The sequence below is a fragment of the Argentina anserina genome, chromosome 3 (genome assembly GCF_933775445.1).
Source record: "Argentina anserina chromosome 3, drPotAnse1.1, whole genome shotgun sequence".
Lineage (NCBI taxonomy): Eukaryota > Viridiplantae > Streptophyta > Magnoliopsida > Rosales > Rosaceae > Argentina > Argentina anserina.
In genome coordinates, this window is record NC_065874.1 from 5,892,561 (window position 1) to 5,911,550 (window position 18,990).

The following is an 18,990-nucleotide window of genomic DNA, read 5'->3' on the forward strand; positions in this document are numbered from 1 at the left end:
CATTGTCCTCTACACGTTTGTAAATTGATCGAACAAATGAGGACAGTGAACATGTATTGAATTAAGGTTTGAAAAATGTTTAGCTGCTTGCTATCATCTGAAGTGATGAAGTTACATTTTTTTAGTTTTTGTAATAACCCTAGTTTTCGGAACGTTTAAATTGATTAAACGTTACATTCCACAATGAATATTTCGACTTTTATTCCGTCAATCGTTTGTGAAAACTTCCTTCATGAAAGTTGTAGGGCCTCGTCGATACGAGTTCGTGGATATGTGACGCGTTCTAATCGGACGTCGTACGTAAAAGTTATTAGCGATTGAAGTTAGTTTCCGATTTAGAAATAGGTATAAAAGGAAAACTTATCAGTTTAGGGTTTTCAAAACTGGAAACCCCTCATTCTCTCCCTCTCCTTCACCCCGCGCGCCTCCCTTTTCTCTCTTTCCCTCTCCCTCCCCGATCTTGCTCCCTCGTCGATTCTCCACCACCGGGCGTCCGTGAGCCACACCGCCGGCACAGCGAGCATCGCACGGCCCCTGCAATCGAACCCAAGGTCGACGCACCGTCTCTCGTCGTTGTGGAGTCTCGTCGCGCGTCACCAAGCCCATATCGACTGGTTCAAGCTCATCATCGATCCTCCGGTGCTTCCAAAGCTTGAAAGAGGTAAGGGTTGTGAAATTGAATGGGTTGTGATGTTATTGTATTGATTGTGGAAGTTTTTGTGGAGAATCGGATGAGGATGGAGGAGAGGCTTACCGCCGCCTAGAGGCTGCACGTGAGGGTGCGTGGGTTAGCTTAGGGGAGGTCTGAGACCGTGGGAAGGAAGAGGAGGAGGAAGGGAAGAGTTTGGGCACGGCGGTGGCGTGATACGCTCCGGCGTCGGAGTAGGCGCGTGGGCCCCACGCGCGGTCGCCGGCGAGTGACGCGTGAACAGTGTTTCCTGAGGGGTAAAAATGAAAATTTTATTTTTATGTACGGTAAATGTAAATATAAATTACTTTCAGTAAATGTAAAAAGTAATTTATAAAGGGTAATTCATTAAGTTTTATTTACTGAGACAGTACGTACATTTGAATAGTATTTATACGTACAGAAATACGTATTTGATGAGTATTTGTACAGAAATACGTGAATAGTACATACATGAATAGTATGTAGTGAATAGTACTCGGTGAACAGTAAATTTGTAAAACCAGAAATTGCTGAATAGTAACAGATTATTACTGTTTCGGCATTTAAAGGTTTACGAAACGTTTCTAAATTCTTTTCTTATCTTTTCAAGGTGATCAATAAATCAAGGAAATGATTTATCTTCGGAAATTGTGGAATTACGCTCGAGTCGATAAGGTGAGTAAAATCTCACACATTTACGAATCTACCCTTGCAGAGATTCAAGATTTTTGCAAGAGTTTTTAATATTAAATTATGATACGTATACAATATAATGGATTATATATATTGTATAAATGGTAAATAAGTACATGTATATATAGTTCGCTATGTTATATACTGTTATGAATTCATTGGAATTGGTCATTTCGATGACGAGAAAAATATATGGAGCACGTGATTTAATTTGTACAATATGAGGTGTGATCATTGTACATAATTTTAACATGGTGTTGGTTAAAACGTTTTTCTCTTCGGACGTGTTTATGAAACATGACATGTATAGGATATAGCGGATTATATATATATATTGTATAAATAGTAAATGAGTACAAATATATATAGTTTTCTATATAATATACTGTTATGATTTTATCGCGATTATATCGAGCATGTGATTTTGATTTGTACAATATGAGTTGTGATTATTGTACGTGATTTTAACATGGAGATTGTTAGAATGTTGAGTTGTCTTCGGACTTGATTTTTAGTACAATATGATGTGAGATTATTGTACGTGTTTGGCAAGTCGGAACCTAGCCTTTGGCCAGGCGAAAGTTACGATACAGTTAGAGCTCTAGTCTGTCTGTCATAGTACTGCATGTGAGGTAACGGGTGGTTATCGGCTCATGAGTACTCAGATTTTTGGATGTTGGGTAGCGGGTGGTTACCCAATATCGGCGGTGTACTACGTGAGGGGTAACAGATGTGTACCAGCGTTCATTAGTAGCCGTATTATAAATGTTTTTGGGTGACCAGAAGGGTTGCCTGATTTCTCATGAGCACTTTCATTTCATATATTTTTGGGACAACTAGATGGGCCGTCCATTGACTCATGAGGACATTTATATTTGTTGATTTTGATTTTTCGTATATTTTTATATGCGAATTATATTTTTATTTTACTCATACGAGCTATAAGCTTACCGGGTTTGTGTTTACAATCCCGGTGCACCAATTCGATGGTGTAGGGGATAATCCTGCAGGTGTTGACTAGTGGAGATTTTAGAGACGACTCCGGAGTCTCGAAGTTGTCATTATCTTGTTTGTGGTGTGGTTTTCATTCAGAATTGTGTGTGAGAAATCGTGAGGACCTATTGGTGAGTTTTGTGAGAGATTGTGAGGATTATTACATTTCCATTTTATGTAATGCTGAATTATAAATTTGGTTTGTAATAATTAGTTTTCTGAGTCGTATTGAAAACTCAGTGATGATCCGCTGTGCATTTAAAATGATTTTGATTCGTTGAGATTGTTTTAGGTGTTTAACGACTTTGAAATTTTGAGTTTTTAAGCTCGAAAATTTGGGGTTGTTACAGTTTTGCTATCATATATTCTTACTTCTATTTGGGATTGATTCTTATTGCCTCTCTTGACTGGTTAATTCTTCATAAATAATCCATTTATACTAGTGATCAAGAAGATAAGGAGTTGTGAGAGTGGAGGCTTTTGTTTCTCATTGCGTTCTTAAGTGCTTGATGATCAAGAGAGTTTTGTATTTGCTATACATCCATGATAGCCATTAAAACTGATTGTTTTATGCATCATCTTTATGTTACTTGACTAAGTATCAATGTTCATCAAACAAGATAATCAATAACAATGGGTAGACTGGCTAGTAAAACAATACATTCATCAATGTGGTTGAATAATAGCAAAGGTGATACTACTAGTTTGCTCAAAAGGTTAAACACCATTGATTAATAGCAAAGGTGATGTAGCACCTTTGGATGATGATTAGATTGTGATATTCTAATTGATGATGATGACGATTTTGAAGCTTGAAGTTAGTACTTTGATATTTTGATAGAGCGTTTTGTTAAAACGTCTATAACAAACCATGTAAAACATCATCGTTAGTATAGAATAAGCAGGGATCGTTCTTTCCGGGGAATTGAAGAGAACTCTAAACTTTTAGTGTTAACAAATAATGGGGGTTTGAGATTGATTATTAACTACTAAAATAAAACCTAAATTTCTATTTACATGATCGACTTCTCTTTAACAAACTTAAACCAAATTTACCATTACACCACATAATTACAAGTTCGAACCTATCATGCATTCTAATTCGACCAATTACATACTTTTTAGACACTAATACAACTAGAGCCTTAGGGGATCATCTAATCTTGCAAGATTTCAATTAACATTTAGCTTGACTTAGGGCCTAATATAAATTTGCATGCAATCGAATTCAATAACACTTAGAGTAGAAATCAAACAAGATTACATTTAAGCACCAAATCTTTGTTGAAGACATGTTTCATGTATGGCGTCACCCACCATGGTTTCACATGCAAATTTCCAGAATTTTTACCACTTTTAATCAACACAAATCGAACCTACTTAGGGCATGATTCGATTTGTGTCAATATGGTTGATGAATCTAGCACTCAAACACAATCTTAGGGAATGCATCCAAGCACTAAATTCATATGCACATATCTGAAAATTATCTAAAAGTATGAGAAAGATGATTAGAACACAACAATAGAAATACAAACTCATTAATTATATGAAACCATCAATTTGGCAAAGAACCAAAAATCCAATAAAACAATTTGAAAATTTCGATTCTTAATACAAAACAATAATCTCACACAAACATCATACTACAATCTTCATAGACAAAGTATTGTAAAAAAATCAAAAACGAACAAACCCGTGGAGAAGAGTTGCGAGAATCACACGTTGTAGGAACCTTGGAGGTGTGTCTTCAATGGTGATTTCGGTGGAGACGGAATTTGTATATGGGGAGAATGGCTTGCTGTTTTCGTGAAGGATGTTTGAGGTAGTATTTTGGTAGAGGTTTGGCTCTTGAATGCAAATGAGAAGTGATGATATTTGAGAGGTGAAGCCATCTATATATAGAGGAAAGATGGAGGGTTTGAAATTGCTTCTTTCTTCCTATAATAATGTCATGCTTTAATCCCTTAAATCATGGAAAGTTTTAATCCCTAAAACATGCCATGCTTTAATCCCTAAAACATGCCATGTTTTATGTCTTTAATGATCATCTTCTATTTAATTGTTGCATGATTTGGCTCCATCTTTTTTTCTTTAATTATCTCTTCAATCCAATCTGAAAATAAGAAAATAAAATCATAAGTAAGAGATAATTAGTTTCAAAACCTAACAAGGATTCCTAGTCAAACTAGGACTCTAAACTAATTATGCGTTTTAACTCATGTAAGCACAAAAATGCATCCAATACCGCTCACGACTCTTACTACGACTCAATGACTCAATAGTACAACAATAAGGGCTAAGTAAAGTACAAATTGAGGTAAAAACATGTTAAGAACGTCGCACAAAATGCTCCTATCATATTTCAAGACTAATTAGTACTTTGATATATGGATTTATATTATGCAATGTGATTTGATTTGATTAATTGCACGGTTTTGATATGTATTTGTTATAAAGGAATGACTATTTTATCATGTTTATTTTGGTTACAAATCATGTTATATATATATATATAATTAGAGGTGGCAAACGGGTGGGGCCGGCCCGACCCGGCTCATTTTAAGTGAACCAAAACGGTGCCTGTGTTCGGCCGGCCCATTTATTTTTCGTGCCGGGTTCAGTCGGCCCATTAGCTTAAATATTAAGCTCGGCCTGACCCAAGCCCATGTTGGGACGGGATCGGGCCCCTGCCGGTCCAAGAAACGGGCCGGCCTGGCCCATTAGCATTATAAGACACAATTAACATAAAAAAATTGTGTAATTAGAATATTTGTTTTTTATATAATTATTTATAATAGTAAAATAAATCAAATACTACAACACATTTGATAATCTAATTTTTAAAACGTTACATATGGCAAATTATGACTTTTTATCACTACTTTGATGATATTTGTGACATAATGTAATTAAAATAATAAAATAATCAAGAGGTTTATATTTAAAAGGTCTAGTATTCAATCATCATTATTATAATTATTTAAATATTTATATAAATAATATAAAATTATGAGTTTATAGGCCGGCCCATGAATTTATCATGTCTGGGCTAGGCCGGACCTATGGGCTAAAATATCTAGGCCTAGCCCGACACATTACAATAACGCACTCGAGCCGTGCCGGGCTGATTTTTAATGGGCTGGGCCTGTGCCGCGTTCGGGCTTTTCGACCCCCTTGCCACCTCTATTAACTATATATAAGACTAATGAATGCATAAGTGTATGAATTTATTCATAAGTCTTACGTCTTTTGCCTTAAGCCTTATGCCTAGGTCAGACTCTTCCGAAAACGCCTTAGATACGTCTGAGCCTTTTAAAACATTGTTTAATGCTCAAACTTCATTCCGTATGAATCGAATGAAGCCATGCATGTAATACTTGGGAACAAGTTAGCAAATTTTTCATTACGGCGGCGGCGACTGAAGCCTGGATTAATAAACAGCGGCCGTAACAATAACGGTTCGAAAGTAGTGAACAATAATAAGTCCACCCAAGGTTCAAAATCTCTCTCATATTTCTGATATCTCTTTTTTTTTAAACAATATATCGTATGAGTAAATATCTTATTGTTTCTCATATCTGCAATATTTATCTGATAACATAAAATATCTCTGATATTTACGATATATCTGATATATCTTTGATATTTTGGAGAAATATCTAAAACAATTTCACTTAAAACAAATTATCAACTTGAGAATCTCTCAGACTCTCAGAGAGAAGTGTTTGATTAATTAATCACCTCAAGCCTCGAGAGATATAAAAAAGAAGACTAGAAGAGTAATCTCTCAATCGGTTAATTCTTAATTTTTCGTAAAAGATATTCAAATGAGAAGTGAAGGTTCAAGTCTTAACTCTTAAGAGTCAAGTCATATCAGTGACAAGTGCTCTCCTTGACCTCGAGGGAATCTAAAATAAAAGGGTCACAGTCACAGAGTAGTTCCATAAGGCCATACGAGAATATCCAGAATTTCATAAAGTCAACTATCAATTTGGTTATCCTATTTACGATTATGGTCAGTTTGGAGAAGTATATGATCAATTATCGAGTTTAATTCATATTTTCTATCTCATTCTCGGAGAAACTGTTGGCAGCTCGAAAAAAATCTATGACTATCATGTTAACCATTACAATTTGTACTATATGGCTCGTATATCTTAGTCAGATTATACTACGTTGACCAACGCGCTTTTTTTCAAGCACCTAGAGCATATTTCTTATACTAAATAAAGTTAGTATTTGTATGTAATTCAATAATAAATAAATAATTTCAGAAGAAAAATAATATATTTTTTTCAATATCTCATACATATCCGATATCTTTTTTTTAAACGATATATCTAACTATACCGATATTTTAAATCTTAAGTTCACCGAAGGTCTAACCGTGACGTTTAACGATTTCGTGTCACACAACAACAGAAAAGGCAGAGAGAATGTAAGAAATGGACAGCTGGTCTTTATTAAGCTTACCAAATTGTGACTTCCCTATAAAGCCGGAAATTCTCTGCTTCCCTCTCCTCACACTCTCACTGTGACACTCTGTACGTCTCTCTCTCTCACACAGCTTGTTCTGCAAGTTTCTTTAATTTCTTGCTTAATATTCAATAAGGCTTACACGATTCCTCTTCCTCTGTTTTGTTTGATTTCTTGCCCTCTACAATCACAGGAATCAGTTGAAGAATTCAGAGAGAAACTTACAGAGTACTCTCTCTCTCTCTCTCTCTCTCTCTCTCTCTCTCTCTCTCTCTCTCTCTCTCTCTCTCTCTCTTGAGTGTGTGAATCTGGATATGGTTAATTTTTCTGATACAATTCTTGTCTTTTCACCTATATTTGGATTTGTTGAAGAATTTCAGGAGAAAACAAGGAGAGTCTCTGCAGATTCTTCGGTACGAGTAACTTTACCTCTTCTGAAATGTTAGCTACTGTATCATTTTTCTGTATACAATTTCCTAGTCGAATTGATAGTTTTGATTATAGTTCAAGAGAGTAAAGAATGGCCGACGAAGGTGAAGGTGGCGGTGATGATGGTGTTCAACTTGAAGGGAGGGAGCTATATAAGCACCAGTTTAAGCGGGACTTCACCGCACGCTTGACAGAGATTATGTCTTCTGATCCCAACAGTGAGGTAACAGAGGTCCAGGTGATCAAGATTCTCGAAGATTTAAACCGCGTGGCAGTGTCGTATGGCGTAAGCTACATTGCCTCAGATGAGCCCCGGTACTATGACTGCGCTCGTCGTGTTGGCTACGGTGTGCCCCGAATTGGCCAGGACAGGTGCTTCATGCAGTTGCTCAGGGAATTTGATCTAGAATCGGATGAGGGTAGGAAATTGTATAACATAAAAGCACAAGCAAGTCATGTTGGTCAGAGAGTCTCTAAGCATCTTATGAGGATGATGGTGGTGATGAACATTGAGAACAAAAGGGACATGATGAATGAGTTCAGAGAGACTGTGCAAATGTTCAGTTTCTTAGAGGATGCGTTTGAATGGCCCGGAAGAAGTGAACATTATGGAGTGGTTTATAACAGGATCAACGCTCTTTTGAGACACGCGCACAAAGAGTTTGTGCTACAGGTTACTGAGAGAGCAACAATACCAGATGGGAGTCTAGGATATATTGAAGACCTTTTGATCAATTTGGACAATAAAGCGGAGCGTGATCGGTTTCTTTATGACCTCCTTGATGAGATCATAGAAGTTATTGCAAAGCTGGAGGCTCTTCTATGCTTTCCACTACTTCCCCAAGGGTCAATGGTGCTCTCTAGGAATTACAGATCAGTAAAATGGCTGCATGCGGAGCTTAGGGATATGGAAGCAAGGATGGAGAAGAGTGTTGGCAGAAGGGTAAACGAAGTGTTGACAAAGTATACAAGGAATAGTGATGATCTCGAAGATATTGAAGCGTTTCTCAACAGAGTGTATTCATCAAACGCAGAAATGTGGGAGGATTTGGAAAGTGAGGTGACTCAGTTGAGGGGGTACCGACTGCTAAGTGGGCGAATGAGACTCCATGTCAAAGCAAAAGCGATTAAACTGTACCGGAATCGAGCACAGATTGTGATAGTAGGAGTCAACACCAGGAAGGAAGCTGAGTGGTACATTGGAAAGCACATTGCCTACATCTACAGGACTAACGTGAAGAGAAACGGAAGCCATTTACGTCGCATTTGCGGAAAGATTACAAGGCCTCATGGTGACACTGGAGTTCTATGTGCCAAGTTCAAGTATCCGCTCCCCAGGGTACTGTCTTAGTTATACAGGACCTTTTTTTTTCTGTACATTGTCTCTTGTTTGAGTAGTTATCTTATGGCATGGATCCATTAATTGTCTCTGTTGTTACTTTGCAGTTCCGCTTGAATCGGCTGAGGGTATACATGTATCGTCCAAGGTTCAACACGGTAAATATAGTTTGTTAACTTCTAGTCCTACTAATTCTTTTCATTTGGCATTATAGTGTGTTGTCTATTTTGCATCAAATGCTCAATGTATGTACTTTTTCTGGGGATGCCCTTGTGAGTTTAAAAGTTAAGCCTTCATCTTTGTTAGCTCCATGTAAATTTGTTGTCTCATCTTTTAAGCTATTCTAATGATTTCTCAATCTGGTTAAACTTCTTGCACATTCATTTCTAGTGATCGATCATTTAGCTATTATATAGGCTAACGTGGAGAACCAAATTACAGTCTGAAATGTATAGATACATATATATATATATATATATATTCTTCTAAATTAATGGTCTATATTGCCTTGTTTCCGCTTGATTTTGTCAACTTCTAATCCTGCTTGTTTTGCTGTTTTTGCAGTTTGGTGTTATCACCTACGGAGACTGATCTTGCAGTTCCCCCATCAACCATCGTCTAATTCTTTTTTGGACAATAAACCATTGTCTAATTGATCCGTGGATTTGATGAGTTTGAATGTCATTTCCCCGCTGTCTTTAATTTTAGATATACTTTTCATCAGTCAGTTTTGTTAACTTTTTCAAACCTTAATTTGGATGTTTGCGGATGTTAGGTTGCTTGCAATTGATCTACAAGTTCAAGATGATTTCTTATTTTGGCCACCATATTATGCATGCTGCACATGCTTTTTGGGTTTGGCTTTCTCTTTTTTTTTTCTCTTTTTTTTTTAACAATTTTTTTACTAGCCATCAACCCATTGTTGGATGGTACTAAAGCATCTATTCTCAAAGCCAAAAGACCCCTTTTAAGTTAAATTCCATGTAGGCATCACTTACAAAAAATAACAAAACAATGAATGATGTGCTTGAATAATAGAACACTGCTCTGCTGTAAGCCTAGAAAAATTTCAAGAGCATACGTACCTTTAATTAGTTGTTGTGAAGATAGATGATCATGTCACTCTTAGATAGATGAGCTAGAGTTTAGGAACAGGTGTTGGCAACCAGGAGATAACAAATGGGTACACGTATCTATGTCCCAAATACGAAGACCAAAACTCGGGTTTGAAATTGGTTGCAGTACCAAAAATCTCTAGAGTCCTTTCGCTCATATTGCACAGAGCAATCCACTTTGGGTTCTCAGTCGCTACAAAGACCACATCCTCATTGTATGGGTAAAAACACAGCACCTTAAACCCTTGACGATAACGCAAATTATTTCAGAGATCAAAGGATATGCTTTAAAACCAGGTCGTTCATGGAAAGACTGTCAACAATCAAGCACCATTGTCCACCCTTGTGTCCGTTGCCATCCACCACTTCCTTCCACTCCCATACACTTAGGTGCGGTTACCTTCTTAACTCCTGTTATCTGAAATATAAAGTCGGGGAGATCACCGATTCGGGTAGTCTTCTTGAGCAGCTGAGCTTCAGATTTAAAGCAAGAAAAGAGCAACGTACTGCACCACCATTGCAGCCTTTATCATACCTACTGTCGAACCCCATTAACGCGCCGGCAGTCATGGTTGTATAGGTGATGATGCTATCGATGGGAGATAGGGCAACCTAATTTGAGACGAATGACAATATTTGAGATAAAGACCATGTATTTGTTTAGGCATGGAATTAAAACACTGATCAAATTGCTTATAGATGGCTGTTGGTAAGGATACCACTTCCATGTATTTTGTTAATTTCAATACAAATCTATATAGAAGCGTATTCATAGGATTTATGAATCTTGTGGAAAAAAGTCAAAGCTAAAAATCCGGAAAAGATATAAAATAATAACGAAATTCAGCTATCCGTATCCTACAGAATAGGCCAAAGTTTCTCTACACGATTTGTTCTGTTTTGACGCTGCAAGCTTAAGCTTGTCCATCTTCCCTAGCAGGTTAGAAAACAATTTGGCTTGATTCTTTCAACTATTTGTTTTGAAATGTGAATATAATGCGGATCGGATTACGAAACCCTATTTGTTTTGGTCTTATGGCCATCCCAATTACATGAGAAGAGTAGAACACTGTTCTACTGCTTGTCAAAAAACGTAAAAAGGATTACAAAGTAGCTAGGGAGAGGATTCTAGTTCGCTTATATATGTTATCATCGTATAACCTTTGAATCAACTTTTAGATTTGCACGACCGATACCCTTTCAGAAGTGTACAGTAAGTACGTTTGTCGGAAGTGACTAGTATCTCGACTTGTTAAGGATTATAACTTATGGAAGTTATGGGAGGAGGAGGAGAGCAACCTTGCCAAGCTGAAGACTTGAGTACGTCGTTCTCAATTAAGAAGCCTAGGGTTGAGAGCATCAATCCCGTCGACTTAAGCGATGGTGAACCAACTCGACCTGAGTACGTCGTTCTCAAAGAGAGAACCACTATGAAAATGGTTTGTGGGTCATTTTATTTGTCCAAAGAACGAAGAGACCTGCCGATTGAGGGCGACGATGCTCACTTCATTTGTGCAGAAGAGAACATTATAGGCGTGGCGGACGGCGTGGGTGGTACTAGGAAGAAGGGCATTGATTCCGGAGTTTACGCAAGGAAGCTCATGAACAATGCGGTCAAGGCCGTACATAATCAACCTAGGATATCAGGAGATAGTAATGGTGTTGATCTCAGGAAGGTCTTGAATGAGGCTTATGCAAACACCAAAGATGTTGATGGGTCATCAACAGCTTGCATTGTTGCGCTTAATAACAAAGATGGAAAATTGCATGCTGTGAATGTTGGGGACAGCGGTTTCATGTTGTTTAGAAACAAGAAGTGTATCTACAAGTCTGAAATACAGATACGTAGTTTTAACTGTCCTGTAAAATTGGGGAGAAAAGCAAAGAATGGTCCCCAATCTGCTGTGGAGATAAACCCGATTGAAGTTATTCCCGGAGATGTTATAGTTCTTGGGACAGATGGATTGCTGGACAATGTGTGGCCGGAAGAAATAGAGCAAGTTTTGGAGGAGAATACCATAGAAGGTTACGTGGAACCGGAGCATTTGGCCTGGACTATAGCAGAGCAGCTGGCTCTGCGGAACTCCGAGGATGTAAACAGGTTTAGTCCTTTTTGCTTTGCATCTTTGAAGGTTGGAAAGGAGCGCATAGGAGGTAAGGTCGATGATATTACTGTTGTAGTAGGTCATATTATTGCAACATAGTAAGACATTGCATTACAATATTTAGTTCAGTAAATATATTTTGTGACATTTTAAACTTCTAACATTTGGTTTTCATCGAGAGAATGCTTACATCTTGGTTACAAGAGAGTTTGCAGTTCTCATGGGATTTTTCTATCGTTTGTAATAACCCTATTTTTCAAAACAATATTTAGTTTGATTTGAATTCTATAAAGTTGTGAAATTCAATTAAAATGAATTTGATTGTTTGCGACTTTACGAAACGGAAACGGAAACGTTCTCGGAACGTTTAATTAGAAAAAACGTTACGTTTCCGAACGAATATATCGACTTTTATTTCGTCGCTCGGTTGCGAAAACTTCCTTCACAAAAATTGTAGAGCTCGTCGATACGAGTTTGTGGACGCTTCACGCGTTCGAATCGGAGGTCGTACATGAAAGTTATTAGCATCGGAAGTTAGTTTCCGATTTTGGAAACGAGTATAAAAAGGGCATTTTTGTAATTAGGGTTTCCATTTCTGGAAACCACACTCTCTCACCTCTCACCCGCCTCCCTCAGCTCTCTCTCTCTCCCCGATTCTACTTCTCTCTCCCTCCGAAAATTCCTCTCGTCGATCTGCCACCCTCCGGGCCGCCGTGACGTGCACCGCCCAGCTCAACGTCGTCGCAAGGACTCCCACAGCCACCCTCCAGCTCGCTAGCCCGTGCCCCGCCGTCGCGAAGTCGCTAGGACGTCGCCAAGTTTCTGCATATTTCCTCCGCCGCTGCCTAGCCTCTCCGGTGCTCCCCACGGTTCAAACAAGGTAAGGGTTGATTGAATCGAGTTGTTGTGGTGTTGTTGTTGTGTTTTTGGATGGATTTGTGGAAGATTGGAGTAGATCGAGGAGGAGGGGTTACTGCCGCCTTAGGCGGCGCGTGTGCGTGCGTGGAGGGAGTAGGAGGCGGCGTGATACGCGCCGTTGGTGGAGGAGAAGAGGGAGGAGAAAGGAAGAGATATGGGGCGGCGGTGGCGTGATACGCGCCGTTGGTGGTGTCGGCGCGTGGGCCCCACGCGCCGCCACGTGCGGCGGCGCGTGAACAGTGTTTCTGAAATGTAATTTTGTAATTTATTTTTACGTACGGTAAATATAAAAATGTGATTTACGTACGATAAATGTAAATTTTATTTACGTACGGTAAATGTAAATGTAAATTACTTTTAGTAATTGTAAAAAGTAATTTTGGAAGGGTAATTCAGTAATTATTATTTACTGAGACATTACGTACATTTGAATAGTATTTATACGTACAAAATATGTAAACAGTATGTACTCGTACAGAAATACGTATTGGATGTGTATTTGTACAGTAATACATGAATAGTAAATGCGTGAATAGTACATAGTAAATAGTACTCGGTGAACAGTAAATTCGTAAAACCGAAAATTGCTGAACAATTACTGATTATTACTGTTTTGGCATTTAAAGGTTTACGAAACGATTCTAAATTTTTTTCTTATCTTTTCAAGGTGATCGATAAATCAAGAAAATGAATTATCATTGGAAATTGTGGAATTACGCTCGAGTTTATAAGGTGAGTAAAATCTCACATAATTACGAATCTACCCTTGCGGTGATTTCAAGATTTTTGCAAGAGTTTTAAATATTGGAAAACGACATGTATATGATATAGTGGAATATATATATGTATAAATGGTAATAAGTACATATATATATAGTTTGCTATATTATATACTGTTATGAATTCATTGGAATTGGTCATTTCGATGACGAGAATTAAATATTGAGCATGTGATTTAATTTGTACAATATGAGGTGTGATTATTGTACGTGGTTTTAACATGGTGTTTGTTAAAACGTTTTGTCTTCGGACGTGTTTATGAAATATGACATGTATATGATATAGCGGATTATATATATATTGTATAAATGGTAAATAGGTACATATATATATATAGTTTGCTATATAATATACTGTTATGATTTTATCGTGATGATGTCATTTTGATGACGAGATTATATATCGAGCATGTGATTTTGATTTGTACAATATGATGTGTGATTATTGTACGTGATTTTAACATGGAGATTGTTAAAATGTTGATTTGTCTTTGGACTTGATTTTTGTACAATATGATGTGAGATTATTGTACGTGTTTGGCAAGTCGGAACCTAGCCTTTGGCCGGGCGAAAGTTACGATACAGTTAGAGCTCTAGTCTGTCTGCCGGAGTACTGCATGTGAGGTAACAGGTGGTTATCGGCTCATGAGTACTCATATTTTTGGATGTTGGGTAGCATGTGGTTGCCCAATATCGGCGGTGTACTACGTGAGGGGTAACATATTTGTACCAGCGTTCATTAGTACCCGTATTATAAATGCATTTGGGTAACCAGAAGGGTTGTCCAATTTCTCATGAGCACTTTTGTTTTCATATATTGGACAACCAGACGGGCCGTCCATCGACTCATGAGTGCATTTATATTTGATGTTTTTGTGGATTTCCGTATATATTGATATGCGAGTTTTATTGTTGTTTTTACTCATACGAGCTGTAAAGCTTGCCGGGTTTGTATTTACAATCCTGGTGCACCAATTCGATGGTGTAGTGGATACTCCGCATGTGTGGATTAGCGGGAATTGACGGACCGCTCAGAGGACTTGAAGATATTTAGTTCCAGCTTGTGTGAGGATTTTGTGCGACTTTCTTGTGAGAATTATACATTTCCATTTTATGTAATGTTGAATTATAAATTGGGTTTGTAATAATTGGTTGTCTGAGTTGTATTGTGAACTCAGTAATGATCCGTTGTGCATTTAAACGATTTCGATTCGTTGAGATTGTTTTAGTGTTGTACGACTTTAATATTTTGAATTTTTATGCTCAAAATTTTAGGGTCGTTACATCGTTTGTCACTTATTTGAATGGATCTTGGAAACAAGAGACTTAGAGTTAGTAGAGTAGAAACTCAGATTGATAGCCATAGTGTCCATCTTTTTAGGTGGGAAAAAGGAAAGAAATGCCATGCAGTAAGAGACGTATGGTTGAGTTTCTTATCATAATTTTGTTGAGAATATTAGAATAAAACCCAATTTTCTACACAAATTTTGAAAAGAAGCCCACATATATTTCTTTTAATCTATACCCAATCCACGTAGGCAATATTCCTTTTCGAGTTTTGGTGTATATTTTGTATTCTTCTGTATGCGTGAGTTGTCATTTGATGACCTTCCATGTAGAGTTATTTTGTATGATTATAACAATTTGAGAGTATGTGATTTATGGCATAATTTGTGCAAACATTTATGTCGAATTTGCATTGAAAAAACCTTTATATACAAACAATTCATTTCATTTAAACCAATGCAAAGAGGAAAAATGCATTCTTATAATATCCCGGAATTTTATAATTATTTTCTAATTATTGTTCGGAGATATTTAAATTGGTGGTAATCCGATTATATAGTACGATGGAGAAAACGAAAGTGTTCGAGCGTTTTATACGCAGAAACGTTAATATGAGGGGTCAAGAGTTGACTTTTAATCTGTTAGGAATCTCAGAAAATATCATTCATGAAAGTTGTAGAGTTCGTCAATCCGAATTCGTGGACACGCGGCACGCCTAAATCGGAGTTCATATGAAGAAGTTATGAATCAAAATGTATTTGCACATTTTTGGAAAATAGTATAAATAGAGGGATTAAAGAGAAAAATTGGGAGAAAAATCAGAAAATTCGGATCAGTATTGTTCATGGGTACTATTCACCCCCGAAAAAAATCCGAAAATTCTGTCCCCAAGCGGCCGACTTTGGGCCGCCGGATCTCCGTCGTCCGGCCACCATAGAGCGGCGCACCGGTCACGTTTGAAATGTTGTTGCGTCCCTTGTCGATTGGTGACAGCGCCACCCGCCATCTCGTCACCGTTAGGGACCGGTGAAACCTGGAAGTTCCCCCGGAAATGCATATTTCGCCGAACTTCAACTCGTCGGATCTCCCTCCTCCGGCAACCAATCAGTGAGATTATTGTCTCATTTTGAAGGTCTCCTTCCATACTACAAACCCTCCAAAAGATTTAACCCAAATCGTTGTATGCTAGAATAATCGAAGAAAAGAAATCATAAGTTTTAAATTGGGACTTTTCGGTTTTTGTTAAATTGAATTGTTTAGGCTCAGAATTAGACTTTGTGGTGAACTAGAAAGTTGTTAAGAATGTCATTTAGATTGTAGTGGTGAAATTTGGTGTTCATTGGTGGTGGTCGGGAAACAGTGGCATATAATGAACAGTGTTCATGGATAGTACTGCGAACAGTGTTCATGAACAGTAATTGTGAAGTGCTATGTAAACTTGTAAATATTATACCATGAACAGTGTTCTGTGAATGGTGTTTTATGAACATCATTTAGCTAATCGTCACCTGATATTTTACCTATCCTTTTCTAAACATTTTATCATACTATTAGGTGACCGACGAAACAAGTGAGGGAATCGCTTTCGGTGTCGTGGAAGTTGCATGCGGGAAAAAAGGTGAGTAAACCTCACACTGATCATCATGGTCGAAGTAGTGTTATAATTATTGAATTTAGTTTGAGTTCTTACCATAATCGTTGCATCACTAGTTATAAAAATTATTTTTAAAGAAATGTGTTTTGGCTTAAATTCGTGAACTTAATCATCTACAGTTCATGGGTAAGTGAAACGCTACTTTCATAAATGATTTTAAAAATGTTTTAGTGATTATGGACTATGGTGAATGTGAGTAAATCTCACTATGACGAGTCTACTCTTGGTGGTGACTCATAGTTACGTTTTTTTGTTAAAAGACCGAACTAGGACATGTATATGATATAGTGGGTTGTGTGTGTATAAAATGGTAAATACGATACATATATATGGGTTGCTATATTATATACTGTCACGTTCTTATTTCCAAATGAATTATACTATGACAACTATATTTATTTTATTTGAGCAAGAGCCACTTTGTTGTAGTACAATAACATGGGTGGATTGTTATTGTACGTGGTTTTCACATTGAGTCTTGTTAAAAAAAATTTTGTCTTCGAACGTGTTGTATCTGTCTTCGGACATGTTTTTTGTCTTCAGACGTGTTATTCTGTCTTCCGACATATTGGCAGTAATCGGAACCGAGCCTTGGCCGGGTGTCGTTTATGATTCAGTTAGAGCTCTAGTCTATCTACCGGTGTACTGCATGAGGGGTAACAAATGGGTTGCCTGGTCTCATGAGTACCCATATTTTTTAGTGACATTGGGTACATATGGGTTGTCCAGTGTCTGTCAGTGTACTGCATGAGGGGTAACAGATGAGTACATGGGTCTCATGAGTACCCATGTTTTACATGATTTTAGGTAACCAGATGGGTTGCCCAGTGCTTGTCGGTGTACTGCATGAGGGGTAACATATAGGTTCTCTCAGTCTCATGAGTACCCATATTTTTAAATAATTTTGGGTAACATATGGGTTGCCCAGTGTCACATGAGTACGTTTGTCTTCAAATGTTATTTGACATATTTCCTTTGTATACGATGTATGTTTACTGTTAGTTTACTCATACGGGCTGAAAAGCTTACCGGGTTTGTGTTTACAATCCCGGTGCACCAATTCGATGGTGTAGGGGATAGTTCTGTAGGTGGGGATTAGCAGATTCGGAAGGTTTACTCTGAAGATTTCTTTCTTCTGTTTTGTGGTGAGGATTGAGTGAATTTTACATTTCCATTGGTTATAATACTGAGGTATAAACTGGTTATGTATTATTCAAGTCGACTAAGTCATGTTGTGGACTCAGATTCGATACACTGTTATGATAAGATGATTTCAATATATTTGAGATTGTTTTAGAGTTTTCATGGCTTTGAAATCGAATTTCGGAGCCGTGACAATTCCTTTATTTTTGTTGTGAACTTTTGTATCACACTATCACATATGCATATTCATGTCTACATTCTCTTTGGTATCTACTAATAAGGTATATTATTCTTGAAATTGATTTCTTTTATTGTTCTGATTGCAAGTATTTTTGTTCTAGGTATTTTTGTCTAATAGATAAGTGTATCATATAAACCAGCACGTCTAATATATAGGTTGTAAGTAAAGTAAACTCTATTAGCTAGGTTAAGAACATAAAACTTCTACTTTAAAGATTTCTTTTTGATTGATATCTACCTTTGAATTAGGTTACAAGTTGAAGAAAGAAAAAGAAATAGTTAGTGCAAAATGTTGAAGGTTCATACGAAATAATTTTTTTTGAAACTCAAAAATTACGTACCTTTAAGATAAAAAATAATAATTTACGCAAATTTATTCTGATTTAAATATATAAACCTTTTGATATAGATATATGTAAAGCAACTTCCTTAATTTTAGCAATATTAATGAGTTGAAGAAAACTGCTAAAACCACAAAAAAAATCTACAATTAAGATATTTAAACTAGAATGTAATTCTAATAATCAAATTAAATAGAGGCAGTATGTAATTTTAATAAAACAAAAGGCAATATATTATCAAATTTTTTAATATTTTAATGTAAATTGAATCAAATTAATGTATGGGTTTATTTTAAAAGGTTGTCTAAAAAATGGGTGTAAAACGAATTACTCTTAATTTATTTTATAAAACTAAAATCGTGTATGATGATATATTTGATACCCGTTTACAACTTTACATACTCATCATGAGAAGCCCAACTCAGCAATATACTATTGTAGAATATAAAATTGGATTGTCACACGATGAAATTCAAATCATTCGACTTATATAGTTGTGTGTTGAAACCAATTTCATATATGCAAGCTAAAAATGTAGTAATATGATGCACTATGCAAGACATATATGTCTGCCTCATACACTACAGCATATTTATTATTCTACATGGTCCAAAATTTCAATATATTCTTTTATACAAAGTGCCCAATTACCCACCTCTATATGTTACATCCGACTCTCCAAGAGCACCCATCGACAGAAAAGCGGCTTCTATAGAGGTAAAGAGTCTCCATCTTACTAATAATAATGAAGGACCAAATAGTAGGCTCGCCATGACGCCATCTTACCTACCACCGTCACTAGCCG

General features: G+C 37.0%; 1 protein-coding gene and 1 long non-coding RNA gene across 2 annotated transcripts; both read left to right on the plus strand.

The window, feature by feature from the left end:
* The first annotated feature begins 8,514 nt into the window (after positions 1–8,514).
* Positions 8,515–9,278, plus strand: LOC126789176 (uncharacterized). Its single transcript, XR_007671492.1, has 3 exons — positions 8,515–8,603; positions 8,711–8,761; positions 9,168–9,278. It is a non-coding gene; the product is annotated as an uncharacterized LOC126789176 (long non-coding RNA).
* Positions 9,279–10,986: 1,708 nt separating this feature from the next.
* On the plus strand, positions 10,987–11,922 carry LOC126786901 (probable protein phosphatase 2C 55). The gene has a single exon (XM_050512863.1). It carries the CDS (start codon positions 10,987–10,989, stop codon positions 11,920–11,922), a length of 936 nt encoding a protein of 311 aa, XP_050368820.1.
* The last annotated feature ends 7,068 nt before the right edge of the window (positions 11,923–18,990 follow it).